Source organism: Athene noctua, chromosome 2, assembly GCF_965140245.1.
Source record: "Athene noctua chromosome 2, bAthNoc1.hap1.1, whole genome shotgun sequence".
In the NCBI taxonomy this organism is placed as follows: domain Eukaryota; kingdom Metazoa; phylum Chordata; class Aves; order Strigiformes; family Strigidae; genus Athene; species Athene noctua.
The window spans coordinates 9,612,652-9,636,272 of record NC_134038.1 but is presented as its reverse complement, the minus strand read 5'-3'; the positions used below and the strand labels follow the sequence as shown (position 1 = coordinate 9,636,272).

The 23,621-nt window shown below is 37.1% G+C and overlaps 1 protein-coding gene across 1 annotated transcript in view; it reads left to right on the top strand.

Moving 5' to 3' along the window:
• Positions 1-23,128, top strand: part of PHF20L1 (PHD finger protein 20 like 1) — a 61,331-nt gene extending 38,203 nt beyond the window's left edge. The window contains exons 16-23 of the mRNA XM_074901128.1: positions 4,434-4,505; positions 4,836-5,001; positions 5,383-5,564; positions 7,471-7,570; positions 9,684-9,879; positions 10,276-10,645; positions 14,004-14,169; positions 15,301-23,128. Coding sequence (XP_074757229.1) covers positions 4,434-4,505; positions 4,836-5,001; positions 5,383-5,564; positions 7,471-7,570; positions 9,684-9,879; positions 10,276-10,645; positions 14,004-14,169; positions 15,301-15,443 — 1,395 coding nt within the window. The 3' untranslated portion in view covers positions 15,444-23,128. The remainder of the gene's footprint in view (positions 1-4,433; positions 4,506-4,835; positions 5,002-5,382; positions 5,565-7,470; positions 7,571-9,683; positions 9,880-10,275; positions 10,646-14,003; positions 14,170-15,300) is intronic.
• The last annotated feature ends 493 nt before the right edge of the window (positions 23,129-23,621 follow it).

The following is a 23,621-nucleotide window of genomic DNA, read 5'->3' as shown; positions in this document are numbered from 1 at the left end:
GCTGCTCCTTAATAGTTAATCCTTAACAGCTGAGGTTGACATCTCTGTTGCAACAACCTTGTCTGATGTCTTGACAAATGGTGATTCCATTTGTATACATCTTAATTCCCTATTCTAGTACTTTGATTATATCACTCATTATTTTATTTTCTCTGTTATTTCCATTGCCTAGGGGAACAAAAATAATTTGGTTTTTAGGTACAAAGCTCTAGGTAACTTGTGGGTTTTTTTAAGAAAACAAAAAACCCTTTCAAACCACTTTGTGCTTTTTTTACCTTCTTGTTGCAGAAGAACTCCTGTAAGTGTGGTTATAGTGCCGCCTCTCTGTAACTCTGACGTGATTTCTGTGGAAAAAGTGGACAATGTGTTCTTTTTCTTAATAGAAAGATAACTATCATTCTGACCAGCACAGTTTTATAGTTTTTTTGTATCTCTTCCCCTTTTCCACATCCTTTGGTTCTTTCTCTTCCATAAAATCTCATTGCAAGTTCTTGGTTTACCTTTTTTTGCATCCAATGTAGTTTTAGTTGCACCATTAAGGCAATGAAAATAACAGCATGGGCAAATGCAAACTCACTCTTCCTTTTCTTCTTGCTGAAGACTGAACTTTATTTTTTGTGTATTATGCCTGCTTACTTCAAAAAGTATTTCAGGACTTACTACTAATATTTATCTCTGCTGGGTTTTTTTTGTTTTTTTGAGACATTTAAATATTCAAAAATTCTAAAATGAGAACTTAGACTGGCCTTTCTGTGTCTGTCAGATTGACTTTACTTTTGTGTACCTTGGAGTGTACTTGACGAGATATCAGTTGTAATAACTGATTAAAATGTTTTAAAATGCAGTGAAAATTTCAAACCTATCAATTAATTTTATAGTATTGTTTCCTCAAGGGCATGTGCAAAAACCCTGTGCATTAGAAGGAGCTTCTGACCACAGACTTTTGAAAGTGCCTTGTGGATCTCTAGAGTGATTATGCGTTTGTCGAAAATTTGTGCTGTAACATGAAAATGCTCCCAAATTCTGCTTTGCTTCAATGTGAACTGCAATAATCTAGGTTTCATGTACTTCACCATCTTTATAGTGGACTAATATAATTTTCAACTATAAAGTTCAATTTTACCTAAAAATTATTGGGAGCTTTTTGCTTATACTGGGAAGGCAAAAAGTATTGCAAGTATTTGCAAAAAGATACTGGTAAATGCTAGGTATGCAAGAGCCAAAGAAGAGAATAAAACCCCCAAGACGCTAAGCAGTCCTGGCTACTTCATCTGTGATAATTAAAACATGGCAAATAGAGTTAATACTCTCCATGGGTTCGATTTTTATGAAGAAGTTCAAAAGTAATGTGCCATCCTCTTGTGTACAGTAATATCCCCAGCAGCACTCTCAATGCAGTTTGAGAAGAGTGAGAAAAATGTTTTATAGTTCTTCTGTCCTTTGAGTATATGACACTGAGTGTTGGTGTGAAAGTGTTTATAAAAGTAAGCAAAAAAAATGATAGGAGTATTTGAAAAAAGATCTTTTAATAGGTAACAAGCTACAGATTTGAAATAAGATCAAAACTACAAATGGGTATTTTGTAATGGGGAGATGTTGACAGTATTTTTCCTAAGCATTCTGTTTAAATTAGTTCCAAAGAAAGAGGTAAATAGTGAAGTTATTTGTTATCTTTGTTGTTGAATCCTGGAATTTAGATGAATTACAGAAAAGGCTGCTGTAGTGCACAATTGAGAAGGTTTTAGAGGAGTTGGTCAGACTGGTGATTCTCATCTGACCATGTGATATACTGGGCTGTTTTGTGAAGTGCTGTGCTGGAGATCAGAGTCCAACACTTTGCACTGTGTGGGGTGTACTTGGTTCTCTGGTTCCATACAGCTCCAACATTTCTTGAAACTTAGAAGCTTGGCAAGAGGTACCATGATTAGGTTTCAACCTCTAGGGGCTGTATCCAGTGCTTGTAAATACTAGGAGAAAACTACCTACTTCCCAGTGCCCCAGAAAATACAAAAATCCAGATGTAGAAAGCAGTGTGAGTAAAACTTGACCATTTTATTCTTTGCTAATTCATCTTGTGATGAATACCTGAGGTTTTTTTTTTTAACCTGGGGAAAAAAGAAAAATGCTTTGTCAGATTTGGACCCGGAAGAAGCTAATTGAAAAATGATCTGTCAAAAGAAGTAGTCTTCTCTTTCTCCAGGACTTAACTCTACTCAGGACATGAGCAGAAATGAAAGGGTGTGAGGCATGCTCAGTTGCTTTTGAATCAAATTGAGGCATCTTGGGGAAGAAGAGGCAGTGGGCACATTGTGTGCTCCAGCAAAGTTTTGTGCAAGGCTATAAAAGAAACAAAAAAACCCAACTAAACCTTTTGATTTTGTGCTCCGAGTGTATGTATTACTGACCATTAATATAAAACCCATATAACACAGAAGCTAGGTAATTTCTGTTATTTATACTGTTCTGTTACAGTGGGGTTGATAGCAATACAACATGCAGCTCACCTACTCATTAAGTTAACTCTCCTACAGGGAATATACTTAGGAAATATAGTAGGTGGTGTTTTTTTGACAAAAGGAGAAAGGGCCCCTCACTACAAAAAGGCCATTGAATGACTTGAGCGTGTCCAGAGAAGGGCAACGGAGCTGGTGCAGGGTCTGGAGCACAGGTCGTAGGAGGAGCGGCTGAGGGAACTGGGGGGGTTTAGTCTGGAGAAGAGGAGGCTGAGGGGAGACCTCATCGCCCTCTACAGCTCCCTGACAGGAGGGTGCAGAGAGATGGGGATGAGCCTCTTGAACCAAGTAATAAGTGATGGAACAAGAGGGAATGGCCTCAAGTTGCACCAGGGAAGGTTTAGACTGGCTATTAGGAAGCATTTCTTTCCAGAAGGGGTTGTTGGGCGTTGGAATGGGCTGCCCAGGGAGGTGGTGGAGTCCCCATCCCTGGAGGGGTTTAAGAGTCGGGTCGACATAGCGCTGAGGGATCTGGTGTAGTTGGGAACTGTCAGTGTGAGGTTAATGGTTGGGCTGGATGATCTTCAAGGTCTTTTTCCAACCTAGATGATTCTGTGATTCTGTAAATATGAACAGTATCTTTATGGAAGGTATTTAGGAGAGAAGTATATTGTGGAACCCATTGCAAGAAAACTGTAGATACAGGTGATAGTGGGAATGCTTCCTGTAGATGAATGAAAGTGTAGAAATGTGATTACTTATATTCGAATTAATAAGTTTTAGGAGGAGTAAATGGATAGCTACTCTTACCATTTTACCAGATAAGACAGACATGGACACACTCAAGTGGGTCCAGAGGAGGCCATGAGGATGATCATGGGGTTAGAGCACCTCTCCTGTGAAGACTGAGAGAGTTGGGGTTGTTCAGCCTGGAGAAGAGAAGGCTCTGGGGAAATCTTCTCACAGTACTTAAAGGGGGCTACATGAAAGATGGTGAGAGACTTTTTATCAGGGAGGGTAGTGATAGGATGCACAGAGGGTACATTTATATTAGGAAGAAATTCTTCACTGTGAGGGTGGTGAGACACTGGCACAGGTTGCCCAGAGAAGCTGTGGCTGCCCCCTCCCTGGCAGTGTTCAAGGCCAGGTTGGACGGGGCTTTGGGCAACCTGGGCTGGTGGAAGGTGTCCCTGCCTGTGGCAGGGGGGGTGGGATTAGATGACCTTTAAGGTCCCTTCCAACCCAAATCATTCTATGATTTGTGAATTGTTGACTGACTTGGGACAGTCTCTCCAGTCACTGTGATTAAGGACTGGCTTGCATATGTTTTTCTTGAGGCTGTTGCATATAGTATGTGTTAGAGGAAATATATCATGCTGGTATCAATATAACTGTCAATCCTGTATTACCAGTAGGCACAAGCACACGGTGCTGTCTGTGCTTGTGTGAGTGCTCTAACAACCTTATCTTGCTGCACTCTAGCTGAGCAGGATGGGGCCCACTAGTTAGAATATACAGATAGGTAAATGTACGTTGTAGATTCTGAGCCCAGCTGCTGGGCTCAGACACTGTCTGCCCAGTAGCTGCCTCTGGATCCCAGTCTTCCCAGTTGCTGGCACCTGGAGATATGAGCCGCTGGGGCCACAGCCCCACTGCAGTACAGACCATCTCTCTTGTGTGTGCTCTCAAATGCTCCCAGAGTTGGCCAGGACTCCCCAGTTTCCCATAGTCCCCCTGGCTCTCACCCTTAGAGGGGCACTCACACCCAGAGCTGGCCCTCACAGACCCACTCACCCCTTGCTCCCAGGCCACTTCACCTGCTCACAAACTGGTCCAGCTTGATCTCTGCTAACAAACACACTCTCACTGGCTCCAGGTGCTGCAGCATGAAGTCATGGGCTTCTGTGACCGATGGCTCCTGGGATGAGCCTGGAAGCATCCCAGGAGGGTTTTCTTTGGGCTCCCTGTGCTCCTCTGCAGGTTATTCTAGGTAGCAGTGTTGGTAGTGCTACAAAAAGACCTAAGGCAAAAAGAGAGAGCTCTCGGCAGCATCTCTAAGGATAGCAGATGGTACAGGATGAATTGTGGAAAAAGAAGACTGTATAATGTTCTAGGAGAAATTATTCCTCTGTACATTTAGAGATGTGGGGAGCTAAATGAGTAATGCTTGTTTTAACTATTAAACTTCATTATGTTTCTTACTGGAAATTTTTTTACAAAATCTGAAGAGCTTTTGCCATTTCATATTTACGGTTTCATAATCTTAACTCAATGTTGATATCCTTCTGAACATAATTTTACAGTATTATTAAGTACTTTTTTCCCCGCACTTGTCATAAACTTTGCTTTTGTAACAGCAACTTACTTTCTTTTAACTTTTCAGATTATTCAGATTATGAAGATAGTTCTGTTGAATTCCTGGACAGGTGCTCCTCTCCATTAACACGGTCCTCAGGGAGCTCTCTAACTTTGCGCAGCATGTTCTCAGAGAAGAATACATCATACCAGTATCCAAGAGCTATCTTGTCTGTTGACCTTAGTGGAGAAAGTAGGTTGGCTGAACAGCAACTTTAAATTTATAGGTTTAATTCTTAAAGAACGAGAATTTTAGTTTGTGTTTGGGATTGTAGCTATAAATATGATGACTGATTTATATTTAATCTGTTTAAATCAAAATGCTTATACTCCTCAAGCTGTTCTGCACTGTACTTGCTTTGGTTAAGTTTGTCTGCTTCTGAGGAGATCATGTTAAAGGCATTTTGCATAATTTGTCAAGAAATCTAATACACCAGCAGTGTTTTTAAGAGTGATTTTTTTTTTTTTTTTTTTCTGTGTGCAGGTTAAGATTTTTAACTGTCAAAAACCCCTGTATTTCTGTAAAGTATTGCATCTCTGCGTGCACAATTTCATATGTATTTATTTTTACTAGACCTTTCAGATGTGGAGTTCTTAGATGATTCCTCTACAGAGAGTTTGTTACTTAGTGGTGATGAATACAATCAGGACTTTGATTCAACTAACTTTGAAGAGTCTCAGGATGAAGATGATGCTCTCAATGAAATTGTTAGATGCATTTGTGAATTGGATGAGGAAAATGGCTTTATGATTCAGGTAAAGAAATTGAGAGGGATATATTTTCCATGTGAATTTCTTGCTTGTGAAGGTGCCCATTTAATGTGTTGGAGACTGAAGTTATGTAGAGAACTGTAAATAGAAGTGAACAATAACAAAATATTTTTATGTTATGCACTTTGTATTACTCTGGTGTATGCAGAACTGTTACTCTAGGATGGGTTTTCTCTAACAAATCAATATGTAGAAGAGGTATGTAAGGAAAGGTAACCTTTTTTTTAGCCAGTTGATGATTTTGGAATAAAGTATCCTTTCCCTCACACAAATCATCACTTCTGTCCACAGACGTTCCTGATTATACCAGCCCTTCTGGTCTGGCCCTTGTGCTTTGCAGTACCAATTGTAGAAACCACTCTTCTCACTGTAGATTGTACCTGAGGTGTATCCAAGATCTCTGCTATACAGATGTTACTATTCTTAGTAACTGATGCGTGTCGTGTGTGCTTCATCTTTAGAATAGCAGTTCTCAAACTAGAAATCACTAGTTGGTTTTAGAAACCAAGGATTTAAATCTTATTTGGTGTAGAAACAAGGGAAGAAGGCTATACAATGTCTGCATAGCATTCAGGTGCTGATGGATTGCAACTACTGCTGCTTATTTATTTGTACTCCAGTGGGGGGAGCATTTCTCATCTAACAATGAATAACTTAAAGTCTTTGTCTCAAGGAATTCATAATACAGTGGTTAGATCAGATGGAAGCAACAGTGAGGAAGAACTCAGTTGTCAGTACCTTAAAAAAAGCCATAAACTTCTGTGTTTTTTTTCCCCTACTCAAAAACCAGGTTTGTATTCAACCATTAATGTGGTGTAGTTTATGTTGAAAATACGGAGCCTTTTTTAGTTGAGATTTGGAGGAAGAGCAAGTATGACTGTCCTGTGTTAATGGACTTAAAGTCTTTTGGAAATGACAGAAAGACCTGAAAATGAAGGACACGGACTGCCCCTGGGAACACACTGAGATGCAGTGCTGTGTTGGAGGAACTAAGCAGGAGTTCAGCTATGGTAATAAAGTGGAAAAATGGGCTGGTGTAGAAATCTTTGGAGAGAGGAGAGGGAATCATAGCCATAGTGACATGACAAGAGGAAAGGTGACTTCAGTGTTTTGAATAGATTGATGCTCAAAAGCATACCAGAGCAAAGAGGAGAGACTTTCAGTTGTAAACCAGAAGATACTTGGAACACAGGCAAACACTGAGTTGAGAAAAGGAAATGTATTTTTAAGTGGTAGTTTCCTGCCTGTTTCTAAAGTCCAACAATAGCCTGATTTTTCCTTTTCATGCCTTGTCACACTGAGAGCAACCAGTTTGCTGTTTCTAGGCCCTCATGTCTTACCACTTCTATTTTGCTCTCCTTTTCTCTTGTTTCTCCTCTTTCATTTTCTCTTCATTTTCTTTTTCTTTTAGATTTTCCATTGGTGCGATATTAAAAACACATCTTTCTAGCGCACTGGAGAGATGCTTTGTAAATATAAATAATTAAACTGAAGAGTTTTCTACTTTTCACTGTTATGCTGTAATGTATTACATTATCTTTCTACTTTACTGTAATATTATACTCCTGTTTTATGTTTCACTACTAAATATTTAGGTGCTAAAATACTGAATGTTGTAATAAAATATTATTAAATATTGCATCTTCAATTTCTTATTTTTTTTCCAGTCTGGAATTTGTGGTTGAGGTAACTTTCAGAACTAGAGTTCTTTTTTAGCTTGATGTCTTTGTGTACCCAAACACAAATTGCCCAACTAAAATAATCCTACTCAAACCAGCTGTTTAAGTTAAACTGCTGTTCTCTGCATTTTGACGATACAAGAAATAGCTTCTGATTTTTGAATCTACTTATCTCAGTTTTAGTTTTTGCTTTTGTTTTTTTCTGATGTCAGTGTGAAGAGTGCCTGTGTTGGCAGCACAGTGTATGCATGGGTCTGTTAGAGGACAGCATTCCAGAGCAGTACATCTGTTATATCTGCAGAGATCCACCAGGTATGGGTAAACCACCTTTATCTGCAGCTGTCTGCTTGGGATTTTTTAGCAGAGATGTTATGTATTGCTTAAACTATTAAAGCTTTGGGTTTTGTTATCTGTTATATTTCTTTGGGGCAAGAGATTCTAAGTTTGCCTCTGAGCAGAAACTTACTTTCCTGTTAATAACATCTTGTTCAGCTATGCTAAATCTTATTCATTACCCTAATTACTATTGCTGTACTTGTTAAAACCTAATTCCTCAAAAACCGTAGCACTTTTTCATCTTATAGTCTGAAAAATCTTCCTAAACAAATGATTCTTGTTCAGTGATCTGTTTTGCCTATACTTGGAATCACGTCTGTTCATTTAAATATTTTTCTGGAAAAAGGACTCATTACCACAGAACACACAGATATGCTGTGGATGTCATTTCATATCAATTGCAATTTTATAATGTTTGTCCAGAATTGTGTAAATAAAGGTGTGGAACTGAATATGTAAAATACGAAAAATTTTATTACTTTTTTTATGGTAAACAATAATGCATAAACAGCACATATTGAACTTAAGATTGTTAGGATAAGTTTGAAATGGTAAGAATTAGGAAGAGTCTATTTACTTTTAAACAATACATTTGATTAGGAAGATACAGATTTTAAAAAAATTCTGTCCATAAACCCATTTTTATTAGCAGTTATTTGGAGAAGAACTATGTAGTTTGGAAGAAAGCTTTTAGTATTTTTCCAGACAATTGATACAAATGCACATACACATCTTCTGGTGAAATATCTAACAGTCCAGCTGTTTCAAAAGGGGGCAATGATTTACTTTCATTCTGAATTTCAGAAATGAAATCTGAAAACTGTTTGCAGAGGTATAAAATAGCACAGTTTCTAGATGTGACCTTTCCATTAGCCCCAGTCTGAATCTAAATTGACGGTATAGAGTCTTGTTTGATAGTTCTGTGTGCTGTACTCTTTGAGTAGTCAAGCTTTTTCTTATTAAAACCAAATAATTTGTCTTGTGTTCCTTCCCTGCACTGTACTAGGTACTTCGTTATTCCCTGCTATTCAGAGACTGTGTCCCTAATTTTTATCTTCTCTCCCTTCCTAACTATTACTTCTTTTCTTTCTATGTCAGGAGAAAAAGGTCATTCACAATGTCAGTATTTTAAAGTGTATTGGGATAATGGGCAGAGAGGAGATAGACAGGGTATTCTCCTGAAAGGTATGAAGGGCTTCCATCAACCCATTCTTTGTTCTGTATATGATAGTCTGATATGAAATTGAGTGTAAGATATTGCAGTCTTAGTCAGTCTGTTTGTCTGGGTTCCTCACTGTAAACAATAATAATGGAATAATTAGTATTATACATTTCTAGTTTTGTTTTTTGGGGGTTTTTTGTTGTTGTTGTTTTTTTTTTTAATAGTTACTGTAGAAGCATTAGCGAAGTACTCAGTCGTGCCTGCTGGGTTAAAATTGTAGATGTTGCCAGAGCATGGGAGAACTAAGGCCCACTTATATGGAAATTGTGTCTAGTAGTGTCTGATAAAAGGCGTCTCAAAAGAGAGTGTAAGAACTCTGCTGTCAAATAGGTTTGAAATGTCTGATTTTCATTAAGCCTTCTCCTGGCTTCTAATAAATAGATACTGCCTTTGGTATTGAAGCAAAATAATTGTCTTCTAGGAACAAACTAGGTGTTTTGGATATGTCCATATAAAATCCACTCTCTAACATTTCTCTCGGTAACTTAGGTTTTCTTTTTTTAAGAAGATAGTAAGCTGCCATAGTTAGATAAATAAAATGCCAATTTAAACTTTTTTTCAGTTAGATTGATAATAGTACCATCATTAATATCCTGTACTTTGATTGAAAAGGTGATTAGATTTTCTTTTCAACTGCCATTTAGAGAGGTCTTGAGATTTCAGGATTTTTTTTAAATAAATGTCAAGAGTTTCCTCTTAATCCATGGAAACCAAATTTTAATATATTAATAGCAAGATCTTGAATCATTTTTCATGGATGTTAGGAGACATTTAGGAGAGTACAGCATATAATTATAGCACTCTAGTTTTAAATACAATTCTGCTGTGGCTTTAGATGATCTTCAATTTGTTTATTGCTTACCCCAGGTCAGAGGTGGAGTGCCAAATATCTTTATGATAAAGACTGGCTAAACAATGGACACATGTGTGGATTATCTTTTTTGAAAGAAAACTACTCTCACCTTAATGCCAAAAAGATTGTGTCAACGCATCACCTACTGGCGGATGTCTATGGTGTAACTGAAATATTGCATGGACTACAGTTGAAGATTGGGATATTAAAGTAAGTATCAATCCAGGGTTTATTCTCCATCTTTCAATATTTAGGTAGCAGAGACTACCATTATTCCATATACATTATTCTCTCATATTAAAGTTCTTTCTTGTATGATAGTTTAAATAATTCAAGTGCAAGATGTAGAGAACCCTCAGGTTCAGTGAGAGTTAGGTGTTCAGCACCTGAACCAATCTGGTATATTTGGATTTTTGGGTTTTTTATAGACAGTTTTGGTTTAGAGACATTCTGAACTTATCCTAAATTGGTAAGTGACCTGAGAATACTTACATGCTTGGTAATGGCGCTTATCGATAGTTGTGATCTAGCAGAAGTGTATGTTAATAGTTCAGTCCTGTAAGTGGTGTTCTCTAATTTGCTTTTTTTCCCTCCCCTTCATTGCAGAAATAAGCACCACCCAGACCTTCATCTCTGGGCTTATTCAGGGATGCGAAAAGAACAAGAACAAATAACTGTTGGGGTAGAGAAAAAATTAGTGACTTTGCCGGATTCTGTTAGTCCAACTGAAAGGACGTGTCGCAGTCAAAACCATAAAGAGCAGCCCAGTATACCCCAGAAGATGGAAGAAACGTACATCACAAGTGAGCACAGTTACCAAAAACCACAGAGTTTTGGTCAAGACTGCAAAGCAGTCACTGACCCTATGAGCTCAGATGATGAAGATACAAGTAGTTTTGAGGAAGATCAGGAATTTCACACAGAGAATAAAAACTGTTTACAATATTCTTTTAAAGATGATGGCGTGAATGAGCAGGTAAGTATCATTCTTCATCTGGGAAGCTTCTTAGTTGGAAAAATACGTTCAGTGTGATAAAACTTTAAGCACATACAAGTATTTAGAAATATTCATTGTTATAAGTCTACATATTCTATCAAATAAGTCAACAGAAATTACCAGAAGCAAAGTTGGATCACAAATTGCTTCAGGTGAAGTATACGCATTTCAACTGGTGAATGAGATGCAAAGTATTGTTAAAATATTACTTATGTCAAAAAGGCTTGTGCTCAATCCGGGGGGGGGGGGGGGAGAAATCCCATGCTTAAAGTACAAGGTCTGGAAACAGAACGTATATGTGTTTTTCACAATGTGAGGAAAATAGGCCAAGTTTCCTTTCTTCTCAATTCTGATTTCTGCACCTGTTTTTTTGTTGGTGTTTGTTAAACTGAGATTTGTAATAGTGTTTATTATTATACCGTATTCTTCTTTTAATAGCAATTCTGTCTAGAATTCTGTCCACAAGTCATGATTTACTGACCAACTAATTTCACCTCATGCAACTTCTTTGGTGTCTCTTATGTGGCATATTTCTTCTAATTAAACATTTCACAGGTTTTTAGTCAGGATTATATTTGGCTGTTTAAACATCTCTTTCTCATTTTTGCATTAATGGTTTGAATCCATTACTTTGTGGAAAAAAAGTCTGAAACTTGTTAGTCTGGTTTTAGTGAAGAGTTATCTTTGAGCAAAAATAAAGTGAAACAAACCTTTCTGTTTTCTACAATACCAACTGTGTGAGAATAATCGCCCAACTCATCCCCCTTTTGAAGTACAGTTTCTGGTGTGGAAGAAATGAGTAAGATATGTCTTTTTTTCTTTTAATTTTAGTTTTAAATGTGGCATGTAAGCTATTATAGTCTGAATGGGAATTTTTTGGTCATTCTAGTTAGAAATAACTGTTTGTATGCTAAATCGCATGATTATATTCAGTTTATGTAGTAAGCAGCAGTGTGAAATAGTGAACTTCCAACAGTAGCTTACATTGTCATTGTAAATAGTATAAATACATTTAGAATTAAAAGAAAGTATATGGGAACAGTGAAACACAAATAATGTTTCCTTCAGAGACTAAAGCATATAGCTATAAAGCTAAGTGCTCTCTGTTTTAAACCAGGAAGAGATCTGGGGCAGTATCAGAGTACTGCTTCCTTTGGAACACCTCAGTTTACCTTGTCAGTAGTCAGCCTTGATATCTGAAATAAGGCTTTCTGTCTAGACTTCATACTCAGTGAAAAGCTCTCCTTGGTTTCTCCATGAACCTGTTTGTACTTACCTTAAAACCATGATGACACTGACATGGAAGTGCCATTTTTACATGAACTGACTTCTCTGTAAGGTGTCTTCTTCACTGCTCCTTCTCAAAGTTTTGGTTGGGGCTTTGGATTCTCCATTCTATCATCCCACAGAGCCTTGAGTATTCTGTTTTTCCATACTGTTTTGTCTTACACTAATCTACAGTTCTGTTATGTATCTTTTCTCTTACAATGTTCAGATTGACTATTATCAAGTCCCTTTCTGGACTATGAATAATCTTTAAAATTGTGTTTAGCTTCCTTGTTCATGCTTCTGAAAGCACAAGTCTTCCCCAATTGAACCTCCCATTTAGTTTTTCTTTACAAGCTGGATCCTGTACTCTGCTTTTCTTATTACCCCTACCACCACTCCCTAACTGCCTACATTGATCTCTTAGCTTAGAGGACTTGTTTGATCCTGTGGGTATTTTCAAGCCATTTGAATAAATACAGAGGTCATTAAAAGGGAAAAAAAAAAATCATGATGTTATTTAGCTTTTAAGTTTTTCTCTAACTTAACTGCAGTGGGCACCTAAAAGATTCCCTTAACAGATGAACTTGGTTTTTGAATTACAGACTTGGGTCCTCAAACAACAAAGTTAAAATGACATTCTTCTCTCAGAGTTTTTGAGAGGGTCTGAAAGATGTAAGAAATGGGGCATTTCTTATTTACATTGGAAATAACCTTTATAAGATTAATATGGTTTGAATAGCGAAAACACTGTGGAGGCAAACCTGATGTCTTGAAAAAAGGTAGATTTTATCTCAACAGTTCGAGTTTAGAGGGTTTTTTTGACTTTTAAAATCTATCTTTGATAAATAACTCTTTTAATTAATATTGTGATAGTACTTGTCCTCCAGGACTTGCTCGTAAAACTGCCAGCAGGTCGGTCCAAGTTTGATTTGGGTTTTTTTAGTTGATTTAAAGCCTTAAAAAGAAAGGGGTTTGTTTTGGATTAAGTAGGAGCTTAGAATCCATCAGTCCCTATTTTCTTCTTCTCACTCTTCCCATTCTTGACTGAAGGACAGTATACTTTAAGAAAAATTGTGTTAAATGTTTTATTGTGAGATGCGGAAAAAAATTCGCCAAGCACTTCACCAGAGAGGTGTATTAATACAATAAAATTCACTCATTGCTCTAGCATTTGCCATGAACTGACACTGTGTGAGCACCCATAGCCAGCACTCTAGTCCCTAAAATAAAATCATCAGTTGTGAGAGAACTTCATCAGATACGAAGTCATAATGCATATAAAATGGAAACTGAATCCTGCTAATTAATGAAGGTGCTGAACTTTTTAACCCATTAAATTTGGTATACTTCATCTGGTCATTTCCATGAGCTGCAACATCAGATACAAAAAGATGGGGAACTTGTGTATTCTCTGTGAAGATACTGATTATTTCAAAGAAGGCAATCTTCCTCAGATCCTATGTTTGCGTAACTCTACATGTTACTGCCCTAGTAACTATCCCCAAATATGTTAAATTCTGTCCCAGAGTTGTGCTTGCAAGTTACATGGGACAGTAGCAATGGTAGGAAGAGAAGTCTCTTGTCCTAACAAACAGAATGGCCAGCTTATTTGTGCACAATAATTTTTGACATCTTGATATTGCTGCATTTTAGGGAATTTTCTTTCATTCTCTGACTAAATTTGAAACAAACCGTAGGGTTTTGCACACTTTTAGTGATGGCAGAGCAATGTACTTCAGCACTTCATGATTTAAGTCCAGATTTATGTAAAAAGGGCACAGAAATGCAGTCTCTATTACTGCAGTAAAGTGCTTGAGCTTGTAAACTTTACCTCTTGCCTCACTCCCCCAGTGCTATACATGCTCATTTGTATATTTGCATTTTGTTTGGTTTAAACTATTGATGTGTCATGTAACATGGGGTATCGAGTAAGCTTGTTGTCAAGTAGACAGAAGTTCTAAACCAGCATAGTTTATCATGTCACTCAAGTGTTGAAATCAACACCAGAAATGAACACAAAAAAATCCTCTTAAATGGCAATTTTTTTCTTTCTGTTGCTCCTATGAAGAAGAATTCTGCTGAAGGAAACACTGTGTTTGTTTGTAATGAAAGAAAAGGCTCAGAGGAACAAGTGGATACACACCTTCAATGGCAGCTAAATCTCCTTACCCATATAGAGAATGTACAGAATGAAGTCACCAGCAGAATGGACCTGATTGAAAAAGAAGTTGATGGTAACTGCATTGCCAGATACTTGTTAATACACCTGTAAACAGGTTCTTTCATAGCCACTCTGTTGAAGATGATCTGAGGCACTAAGGATGAATTTTCAAGTGTTGTATTAAAATTTGGGTACCCAAAATTATAACCAGAGCTTGTACCCTTGATCCTTCCTACGCCCTTACACAAGTTTTTAATGCCAAATAAAGTAGCTTAAGTACTCAGGACCCCTGAAAAATTAGCTCAAGTTTGTGACTTCAGAAAGCTTAGATAACTGTCTAGTCCTTGTCCAGATGTGGATCATAAAGTTAATAGATTTTTTTTTTCTATGCCTGGAGTGGTTTTAGCCTCACTGTTCTAGTAATTAACAATATTTAGGAAAAAACCCCACATTTATTCTGCCTTTTAATTTAGTTTGCTATATAGTCTAAGTGCCAGGTTTCAGGAAGACAAATCAGTCTTTATGAGAAAACGAGTGAAATTATAATGTAGAACAAAATATTACAGCACATAAGTTTACTTGCCAGTCATAGAAATTAAGAACGAGGGGTTTATAGTCTAGTCACAGGAGTCCTGTATTTATCTTTTGACAAATAAAGTCTTACTCCTATTTGCAGTTACACTTTCAATATTTGTCCTGTGCTAGGCTGTATATCTAGGCTAACAGGGTTGACCTTTTTCTTTCTCTGTCTCTGCAAGCATAGAAATTCCTTGAAAACATTTGAGGTTTGGAAAATCATTCTGTAATTTGGATCTTGTAAACAGGAGCCTATTAATGTGGCATAAGCAAGCCTTGCATTTAAGGATTGCGTTCTCTGTTGCAGAACTGTCAGAGCTAGAAGATCATGAACTGAGGTTTCTTTTATGTGTATAGATGGTAAATTGTTAGCCAAGGGTATAATTTGCTCCCAGGTACCTTTTTCTAGTAACAATCAAATTAGAAGTTATGTTTGGAATGTCTGAGTGAAACACAGAATTAGTTGGTGTTTCCCTAATAAAAACTTATTCTGTTAAATATAAACCACAGCCTCGGTATAGTTTCCCTTCTTATAAAAGACAGAGTAAGAAAGCAAAGTTTATTTTTTTTAATGTAAACTGTTTCTTGAAGACTTATTCTAATCAACTTCTTCCTTTTCATTCTGTAGTTTTAGAAAGCTGGCTTGATTTCACTGGAGAACTGGAACCACCAGATCCTCTGGCAAGATTGCCTCAGCTCAAGCGGCGTATCAAACAGCTCTTAATTGACATGGGGAAAGTACAGCAAATAGCAACACTTTGCTCTGTATGACAAAAGGAAGAATAAAGAAATACAAATAGGTTCCCTTACAGTGAATTTTCTTACTAGCCACCAGACTGACAGGAAGACAGCAAAAAGCTGAGCATTTATCTGGTTCTTTGCTGATTACATTATTAGCCTGAAGCTTTAGAGAGGAGAGGAAATTTAGAGTGAGGAATCTGTTATATTGGAAATCTGAATATTCAGTGTCCAAGTTTCAAAATGTAATATATTACATACTGAGGAATGTTGATATGATTTAACATGATAAACAAGAAAATCCCTGCACACAAGAAAGTTGAACAAAAAAATCTCTGAAGAACAATGTTACTGTTTTGAGACTTTTGGAAAAAAAATTCTAAATTTGCAGAATTCAGCTGACTGAAAAATCTTGGGAACTTCTTTTTTAATGAATTCCTCTTACCTTGCTAGTGAAAGATAGACACAGAGAGATCTGTAGCCTCTCTACAAGGAAAGTTTTTACATTATTTCCTTCTCTCATGAATTTTCTGGAAAATGAACATACTAGCTTTGATTTTATTTTTTTTTTTGAAAGAAATTACTTACTATGGTCTCCTTTTTAAAATATTTTTTTAAATAGAAATCCTTATTACAGCACTCTTAGGCTCCTTTAAAACATAAGTGACAAATAGTGGTCAGATGTGCCAAATAATATTAAAACCACTGGGATGAGAGTTTGATTATGACTTACATGAAGGTTTTTCCAAAGTCCTACTCGGTGCCAGCAATCCATCCAAAATTGTGTCTAGTTTATATTTTTTTATGTTCTATTGCAGTATTCGGGATTCAAGGTACATTTTTGTCCTGGGTAGCTCTGTTCTGGTCTTGGCCCTCTGAAACTTTACCATCCTCAGCTGGGATGAGGAATGACAAGAGCAGCAAAACTGTCTGTGGCTGTGAATATACTAAACCACTAGAATAAATATCAGAAGATACATTATCCAAGATGTTTTTATAAAATCTTTCAGCTTCGGTGAATGAAATGTCATGAAACCAAAGGCAACCTACTTGCTCTTTTAGCTCTTGCTGGATTTTGAGCCCAGGACTTTCCCTGTGCTTTTAAGTTGCCGCTGTACCCAGTGCTACATGCATATTTGTATGGGTATGTATATGTGTATAGATACACATGTACATATATACATACTATATACATTTATATCTACACATGTCTAGTTTTATTACAATAGACTATAAGAACTGGTGGTTAACATTAAATGTTACCTTTTAACAAGCAGTTTCTAAAATTGAAAATAATGTATGTACAGGTTTTGAAATTTGTAAAATATGACTGTTAAAAGGAGGCTATTTAACTGATGACATTAAGATACTTGAACATTTTATGCCTCACGTCTGTTTATCAGTTCTAGTTATCTGTATAAATGCATTTTAGAACCGATAGACAGTAAACTTGAATTTACCTTTTGATAAGAGTACAAGCCACTGTACATTCAAAAATTATTTAAATTTGCAAACAACACTGTTCTATATGTAAGGTACTGTATGTAAAACTGTTTATTAAAACTATTCTGCATACTCTACATTTTCCACTTTTCTTGCTGATCTTCATACAAATGTAAAAAAGAAGTGATTGTTATAATGTACAGACTATCAAAAAATCTTGGAATGCCTTTTGAGGATGCATAAATTTGAAAAATGTGCCAAAGATGGATTATCTTGGAAAGACTTTGCAACCAGTGCATTGAACTTTCACGATAAAACCATTATTGAGAAAGAAAGCAGCATGGCTGGTTCATTGCTAAAATAAACCTACCCTGACATTTCCCATCTGTCTATCATATCTGAAGTGAGTTATCACTCTTGATGTCCAAAGCAAAGTGTAAACCCCTGTTAGAGTGGTTGCTATTTAAAAAGTCTTGCCACATCAGGCTTGTAGGAGACATTACAAAGTTGCATGGTAACATGGGAGTTAATTATGGAATCATGATTGGCAACTTCATAATGCAGAAAGAAAAGAGCTGAGGAGTTGTTGACATTTTTATAGCAACTGATAAATAAAATACTCTGTGTTATGTAGTTGGATGCTTAAATAACTGCTTTAAACAATATGAATAGTTGAGTGACCTACTTGCTTTTGGATATGTGAGACTTTTTTATATATTATTCACTTGCTGCATATCCTTGAATGTGGTACTGTGTGTACTGTATAAGAGAAATGTAAATCCCGATGAATTACTTTGAAACAAAGTGGAGTGTATTTACATAATTTATACAGCATACACTGTAGCAATATTATGCAATGTGTGTGCATGTGTGCGATGTAATATAATTGTAAATGTTACTGAAGGTGGAGGTGGACCGAGAGATTCCACGTGGGAGGATGGAGGTTTCATTCTTAGTGCAGAGATGGAGGAATGGTATCCTGAAAAGGAAATCTTAAGGTCAAAGTTAAAGTTGCCCTTGCAGCTTAACTGTCTTCTGTTTGTATATGTAATGGTCTCTAAATTTACATGAGTATGTAATTTTATCCTTCAGGATCCTGCCTTATTCAGGATGGACTGTGCTTACAAAAACAATCTGTTCAGTATTTTTTTATCTTCATTTCTTTGTGTATTTCTTGTATTATAAAAATTCCTGCAAGCATTCATATCTTCTAAGAAATACAATCTCAGTGTCCTTATGGACAGTGCTATGATACATTGTGTGTTGCTTGAATGCTTCACAAACTTGTCTGAGTTTGCTTTCTCAAATTGTGATGTTAGTCTGTAATGTGAACCTTAGTTTTGGCCCCAGTTTCTCAAGTGTTCAGAAGTTTGGGATGCTTTTGAAGTTTTTTTTCTTTAAACACAAGTCAAGTGCCATAAAAATGCTAAGTGTTTTGCACAGAATGTAGCCTACAGTTGATTGCTTTGCTCATGTGCCAGTCAAACCTGATGTGGTCTGGCTCATACCAGTATTTCTTCTAGTTGGCCTTATTGAGAGAATCTTTTTCCTATAGGCATCATTTTCCATCTGTCTTCCTGCTTCCATTGTAAATAAGCCAGGGATATACACACAGTCTGTTTGCAACATCATTTATTGGGGTGTGAATTGCAATTACTTGTGCTGTATGACGAAAAGAGGCAGACTCTCTCTGAGGAAGAAATAGTATATGGCAATGTAAGGACTGGTTTTGATACATCTGCATAGAAAGGTAAAATTTTTAAATTTGCAACCTTCTTTTAAGTTGGTATAACTTCTTAATAAACAAAAGGGAAATTCCATTGTACAGAAGCCTCTTGTGATTTCACAGGCTAAATGTTAAACTTGTAGAGCCTTTAAACACTCAGCTTTTTTTCTGAGATTGTTTGGGGTTTGTGGTGTTTTTTGTTGTTTTTTTTTTTTTTTTTTTAATGGAGGTATCAGGGTAATTAATTTCAAAGCCTTCCTCCTGTGACCGTACTGTAGGCATCTGCATCAGGAATTCTGCATTTTCAGTTACAGTGATGGCAGTAGGACATCAGTATTGAAGTCATAAATGAAATATCTTGGTGATGTGATCAGATACCACATGATGGGGCTGCCTCTGTTTCAGTTACAAAATGGGCTTCAAGTCATATGGCAGGGAATGAGTTGGAAGATGCTTCCTGCTAACCCTTTTCCTGGGTAGTGTCAGTTGAGTAGTGCCCATATCTTGCATATTCTGGCCTTAGATGCATAGATCTTTGTTCAGCTTTGGATTAATTTACAATGGTAGAAGCCTGTCTTCCTCTTTAAAATAGGTGAAGAAGGTGTGTTGCGATTTTCTGATAGATATCATATATTCACTGGGTGGCAAAAAATTGAAACTGTTCTTCCATGGGTGCAGTCCTCTTGCATGGCTGACATCCACCTGTCTCTTGTCTCTGAGCTCCTACATGTGCTCCTCATCTGTTTATTCTGCAGCTTGCATCTGTTTCTCCTTTTGTTTTTCTGCTTTCTGCACTCTGACTTCTGTGATGCCTGGAGGGTTTCACTCCTCTGTTCTTGTGCCCAGTTCTTTCTGGCTGCTGTGGGAAGCAGTCGTAGGGACAGGTCTCTGCTCTTCTGTCCTCAGCCTCCAGTGTGACCTGTCAGTTGTCTATGGTTGGAGTGTGTCTACCATAATCCAAGTCTTCAGATGTTTTTGCTGCCTTCCTTTAGTAAGCCTCTTCTAATCTTGTGCAAGTGGTGATCTCCCTCTACTCCCATCTGGCTTCTATCTTAACTGGACTTTAATGCAAAACCCCTCTGCCGCTGTTGGGCTCCACCACTCCTCACCAATCTGCAGGTTGGGCTGTAAAGGAGTTCCTTGAACATCACAGTAAAAATATAAAACTATTTTGATGCTTGCAAACCAGAATATTTTTCCTTTGCATATAAAGGGAGACTGCAACTATTTTTATTCGTTGAAATTTTTAGAGATGCAAACCAGATCCTGAATTGAACTGGAGCTTAATGTAAAAATCAACAACAGAAGTAGGGGGTGAGTAGCACTGTGCAAACAGGGGCTTGGTAGGAAGTGTGCAATCAGGCCATCGTGACTACCTTGCCCTGTTCGTAGTTATATGTGGGTGCTGATGTGTAACGGAGGTGCATGCAGTGATGCCATTCATTTGCAAACAGAACCCATCTTTGCCATGTTGGCTTAGAACACTGGAACTGTAGGTTTTCTCTCTACTGCTTAGAAATGTTACAGTACATGCACCTTAAGTTTGCAGTGCTTGTTAAGATCAGAGGCTGAATCACTTTCAGAATGCCCTTTGCTATTCTCACCTTTTATTAGCTGACACCTTTTTTTCTGTTGTATTGAGTCCATATGGCTTTAAGTGATCATTTTACAGAGGATGTTTGAAAATACTTCCGTGATGGTTTTTATTATACTATGTTGTGTCCTGGGCACTGGGTGCGGGGGTCTGTCTGTAGCAATAAGTATTATACACTATGTGTATATCTGTTTATATATGGAAAACAAATATGGAGCATGTAATGATGGTGAAAATACACTGCACAGGGAGCAGATTGTGCATTTGACAGCCATTCTGCACCAGCCTGAACAACTGAAAAAAAAAAAAAAAAAAAATCGGAGACCACATGGAAAAAATGAACTAGCGTGAAAAATCATTCAGGAGTGAATTTTTCTTTCCATACACACCGGGCCTGTGTGTAAGTGGTAGATGAGCCAACTGTATTCTATGGATTGAATAACTAAAGCTAGTTCAATTGCTGTTTGCTTCAGACAGCAGCCTGCCTTTCTTTCAAACTGGCCAGAGCCACCTCCGTTCAGCTGTACACGTGCGTCAGTGTATTGTCACTAAACACTCTGAGAGAGGCAGCAGTGCACTATTACTAAATCTTCTATGAGAGAAGCAAAATACTTTCTTTTGTGATTTTTTTTATAATAGCAATAATGTTGACTGCGTTCTAATACTCACAATAAAGATCTGTTGAGATTGTTATGTGCCTGGGCTCCCGTTCAGTGGACTTTTGTTCTAGCGAGCTAGTGAGTGTTTGTATATGTTTTAAAGCATTAGGGAATCTTCAGTTGCATTTTTAACCTGTAGTTATATGCAGTCCTCGATACTCTTGTATACATTGCAAAGCTTTATAGGGATAGGGACTTTTCTGTTTTAGCCTGTGGGCAAATTGTGCAGTCAGTGAATTTACAGTAATGAATTACCGTGTGGCAAAATAATTAGAAGATTTTTCTGGTCCTGAACTGCTTTGGTGTTTAGCAGTTGCAGTGTTTGAGTTTTGCAAAGCACTCAGTTCTTAAAACACAAATGTCTTCCAACATGTTCACAGTGATGGCATCTCTCTGGGCAGATGTCTGCCTTCTAAGGGTGTTTCTAGTTTTGTGCCTTTGTACAACATCATTAAAAAATAACTTCAGTTTGCTTTTAGTGATTTATTTTAATATTGCTTACACGCTGTCGTTCAGGACTCTGGTAGAAAACAAGCAAACAATGCTGAGAAAGTTCTTTTAGACATCCTGTGGACCATGGCATAAATGATAAGCAGCAGATGAATGAAGTTGGACAGAATCTCAATGAGTTACTAATACAGACAAATTCTGTTGTTCACAACAAAACCAGATATCATAAACATGTAACATTTCAAAACTTAAATTCTGAAACAAATATCTTAAGCATTATTGAAGGGACAGTCTCAAAGCAGTGTCTCAAATGTAAGATGCAAGGCCAAATTCAGACCTTGGAGTAATACACTGAAACACATTTTCTAATTGGCAGACTTATTAAAGAAGAGGTTTCCTGAATCAGATCAAACATCTGGCCAGCCCAGTGTCTTCAGTAGAAATACAGTGTCAGCATCCGTAGAAAGATACTGGCTACAAAAGATCTGTACAAATTGGTCTTTCCCTTAGTGTACCTCTGATAAACTGAGGTTTCCTTTAGCAATATCTTTATTGTGACCATCACTTTTATCAGTCACTGATAGATGAGTTTAATCCATCTTTTTTCATTCATTTCTCTCCGCAGCACCAGGTGACACACTGAGTTCTACAGCTTTGTTGTGGGATAGAGGGACTGTTTGTCCTTGAACTTGCTTTCTGACTCCATTGGCTGTTTGCTATTGTCTTCAGTTCAGAGGTTAAATATTGCATTATCAAAAAGACCAAAAGTAGTTTTGTCCTAGTAGTGCCAGAAGTTTGTCACCCTGTTGCTGTCCTTGTGTGACTGGCAGTGCCTTTTCTCACTGTGTTAACTTGCCTTTGTCAAATCTTGAGTTGATTCGGTGTGCAACTCTATCCATCACGGCACTGCGGGTTGCAGAACTAACTGCTGCTTGGGATTTCAAAACAATCTGCATCCCAGATGTGGGAATAAAATAAATGTTTTTCTACCTTGCATCACCGTGGCACTATTAGATAGAGGAAAATGCTTTATCTCCCATGTGTAAATAAGAAAAAAGACATTTTACCTGTCCTAGAAATGGTTCATCTCTGTAGGGACAAAGGCAAATTCAGATGTTCTTATGTGGACTTCCTGAGGTTCTTTTGTCATCAAAGACACTTTTTCAGCAAACAAATTATAATACAAAAAACAGAAGCCCTCTGCTCACTTTTCTTTTCCAGCCAAGTTTAGTATAGATGTTACTGGAACTTTCCCATCATTCTGTCAGCGTGAAGAACATGTCATGCATGAAGTGACTGAAACTTGCATTATCTGGTGGGGCTGTGTTTTTTTTCTTGTCATAATTTAATGTTGCATCACATGAGGATTTTTTAAAAACCTAATCAGAGATGCTAAAGTGCTTCACAAGGTCTTATTATTGTTAACTGTGCCAAAATCGTGTGAAGAAGATTGAGACAAATGTCTCATGTTTGAGAAGAAATGTACCAAATGTAAAACACTGTAAGTGTAATGAGTTACTAACAAATGCTGTTAGTCTGTGTTTTTGAATAGTTTTCTTAAATTGTGGAAGAGGTTTGACTAATAGTGATTTATTTAACATAGAAAAACAGTCTATTATTTAAAAATAAATGTTATGGGCATAATTTGCCAATGTTTTCAGTTCTTAAAATTTTTGCTTTCAATCTGCTGCTTCATTCAGGAGACTCCCTTATTAATTTCTTAAACTAAGGTTGACTTCTCAGGCTCGAGTTTTATTTGGGCGAGAGCAACTTTTCTGTGTGTATAGATGTTTATGTATTTACATGCAGGAAACATTTACCCTTGGGCTTTCCAATATGTAAAAATTGCAGTTGCACAAACAATTTATTCTGCTAAGAAAGTGTGTGCAAAACTGGAACAATGAATAAATGGTCTGCTTCGCCCTTGAGATTTGTGATTTCAATGTTTCATCACACTGACATTTTTATTTCCCCCAACAATTATAGTCTAGATTGAATCTCTTTTTCCTAGTGTGTACAGCAAACAAAACACTTATTTCCAGGACTAGAGCAATGAATTTGAAGGTATGTTAGTTTTAAGGCCATATTTGCCATAGGGACCTTTTCTGCTTACTTCTTTTCTGCCCTTCACTGGTAAGCTAATTTAAGATATTCTTCCATCTTTTCTCAGGTGCTAAAAATAGAGGTCAATTCAAATTGTCTCTTCACCAAAGGTTATGCAGTGAGGCTTTTCTTAATTTGAATTTGACCAGCCATAGACAAGTGCCTTTTTTTCCCTGACGAGCGTGGATTGCGCATATTGCTCTATAAACTGTTTTTTCCTTTTTTTTCTTTTTAAT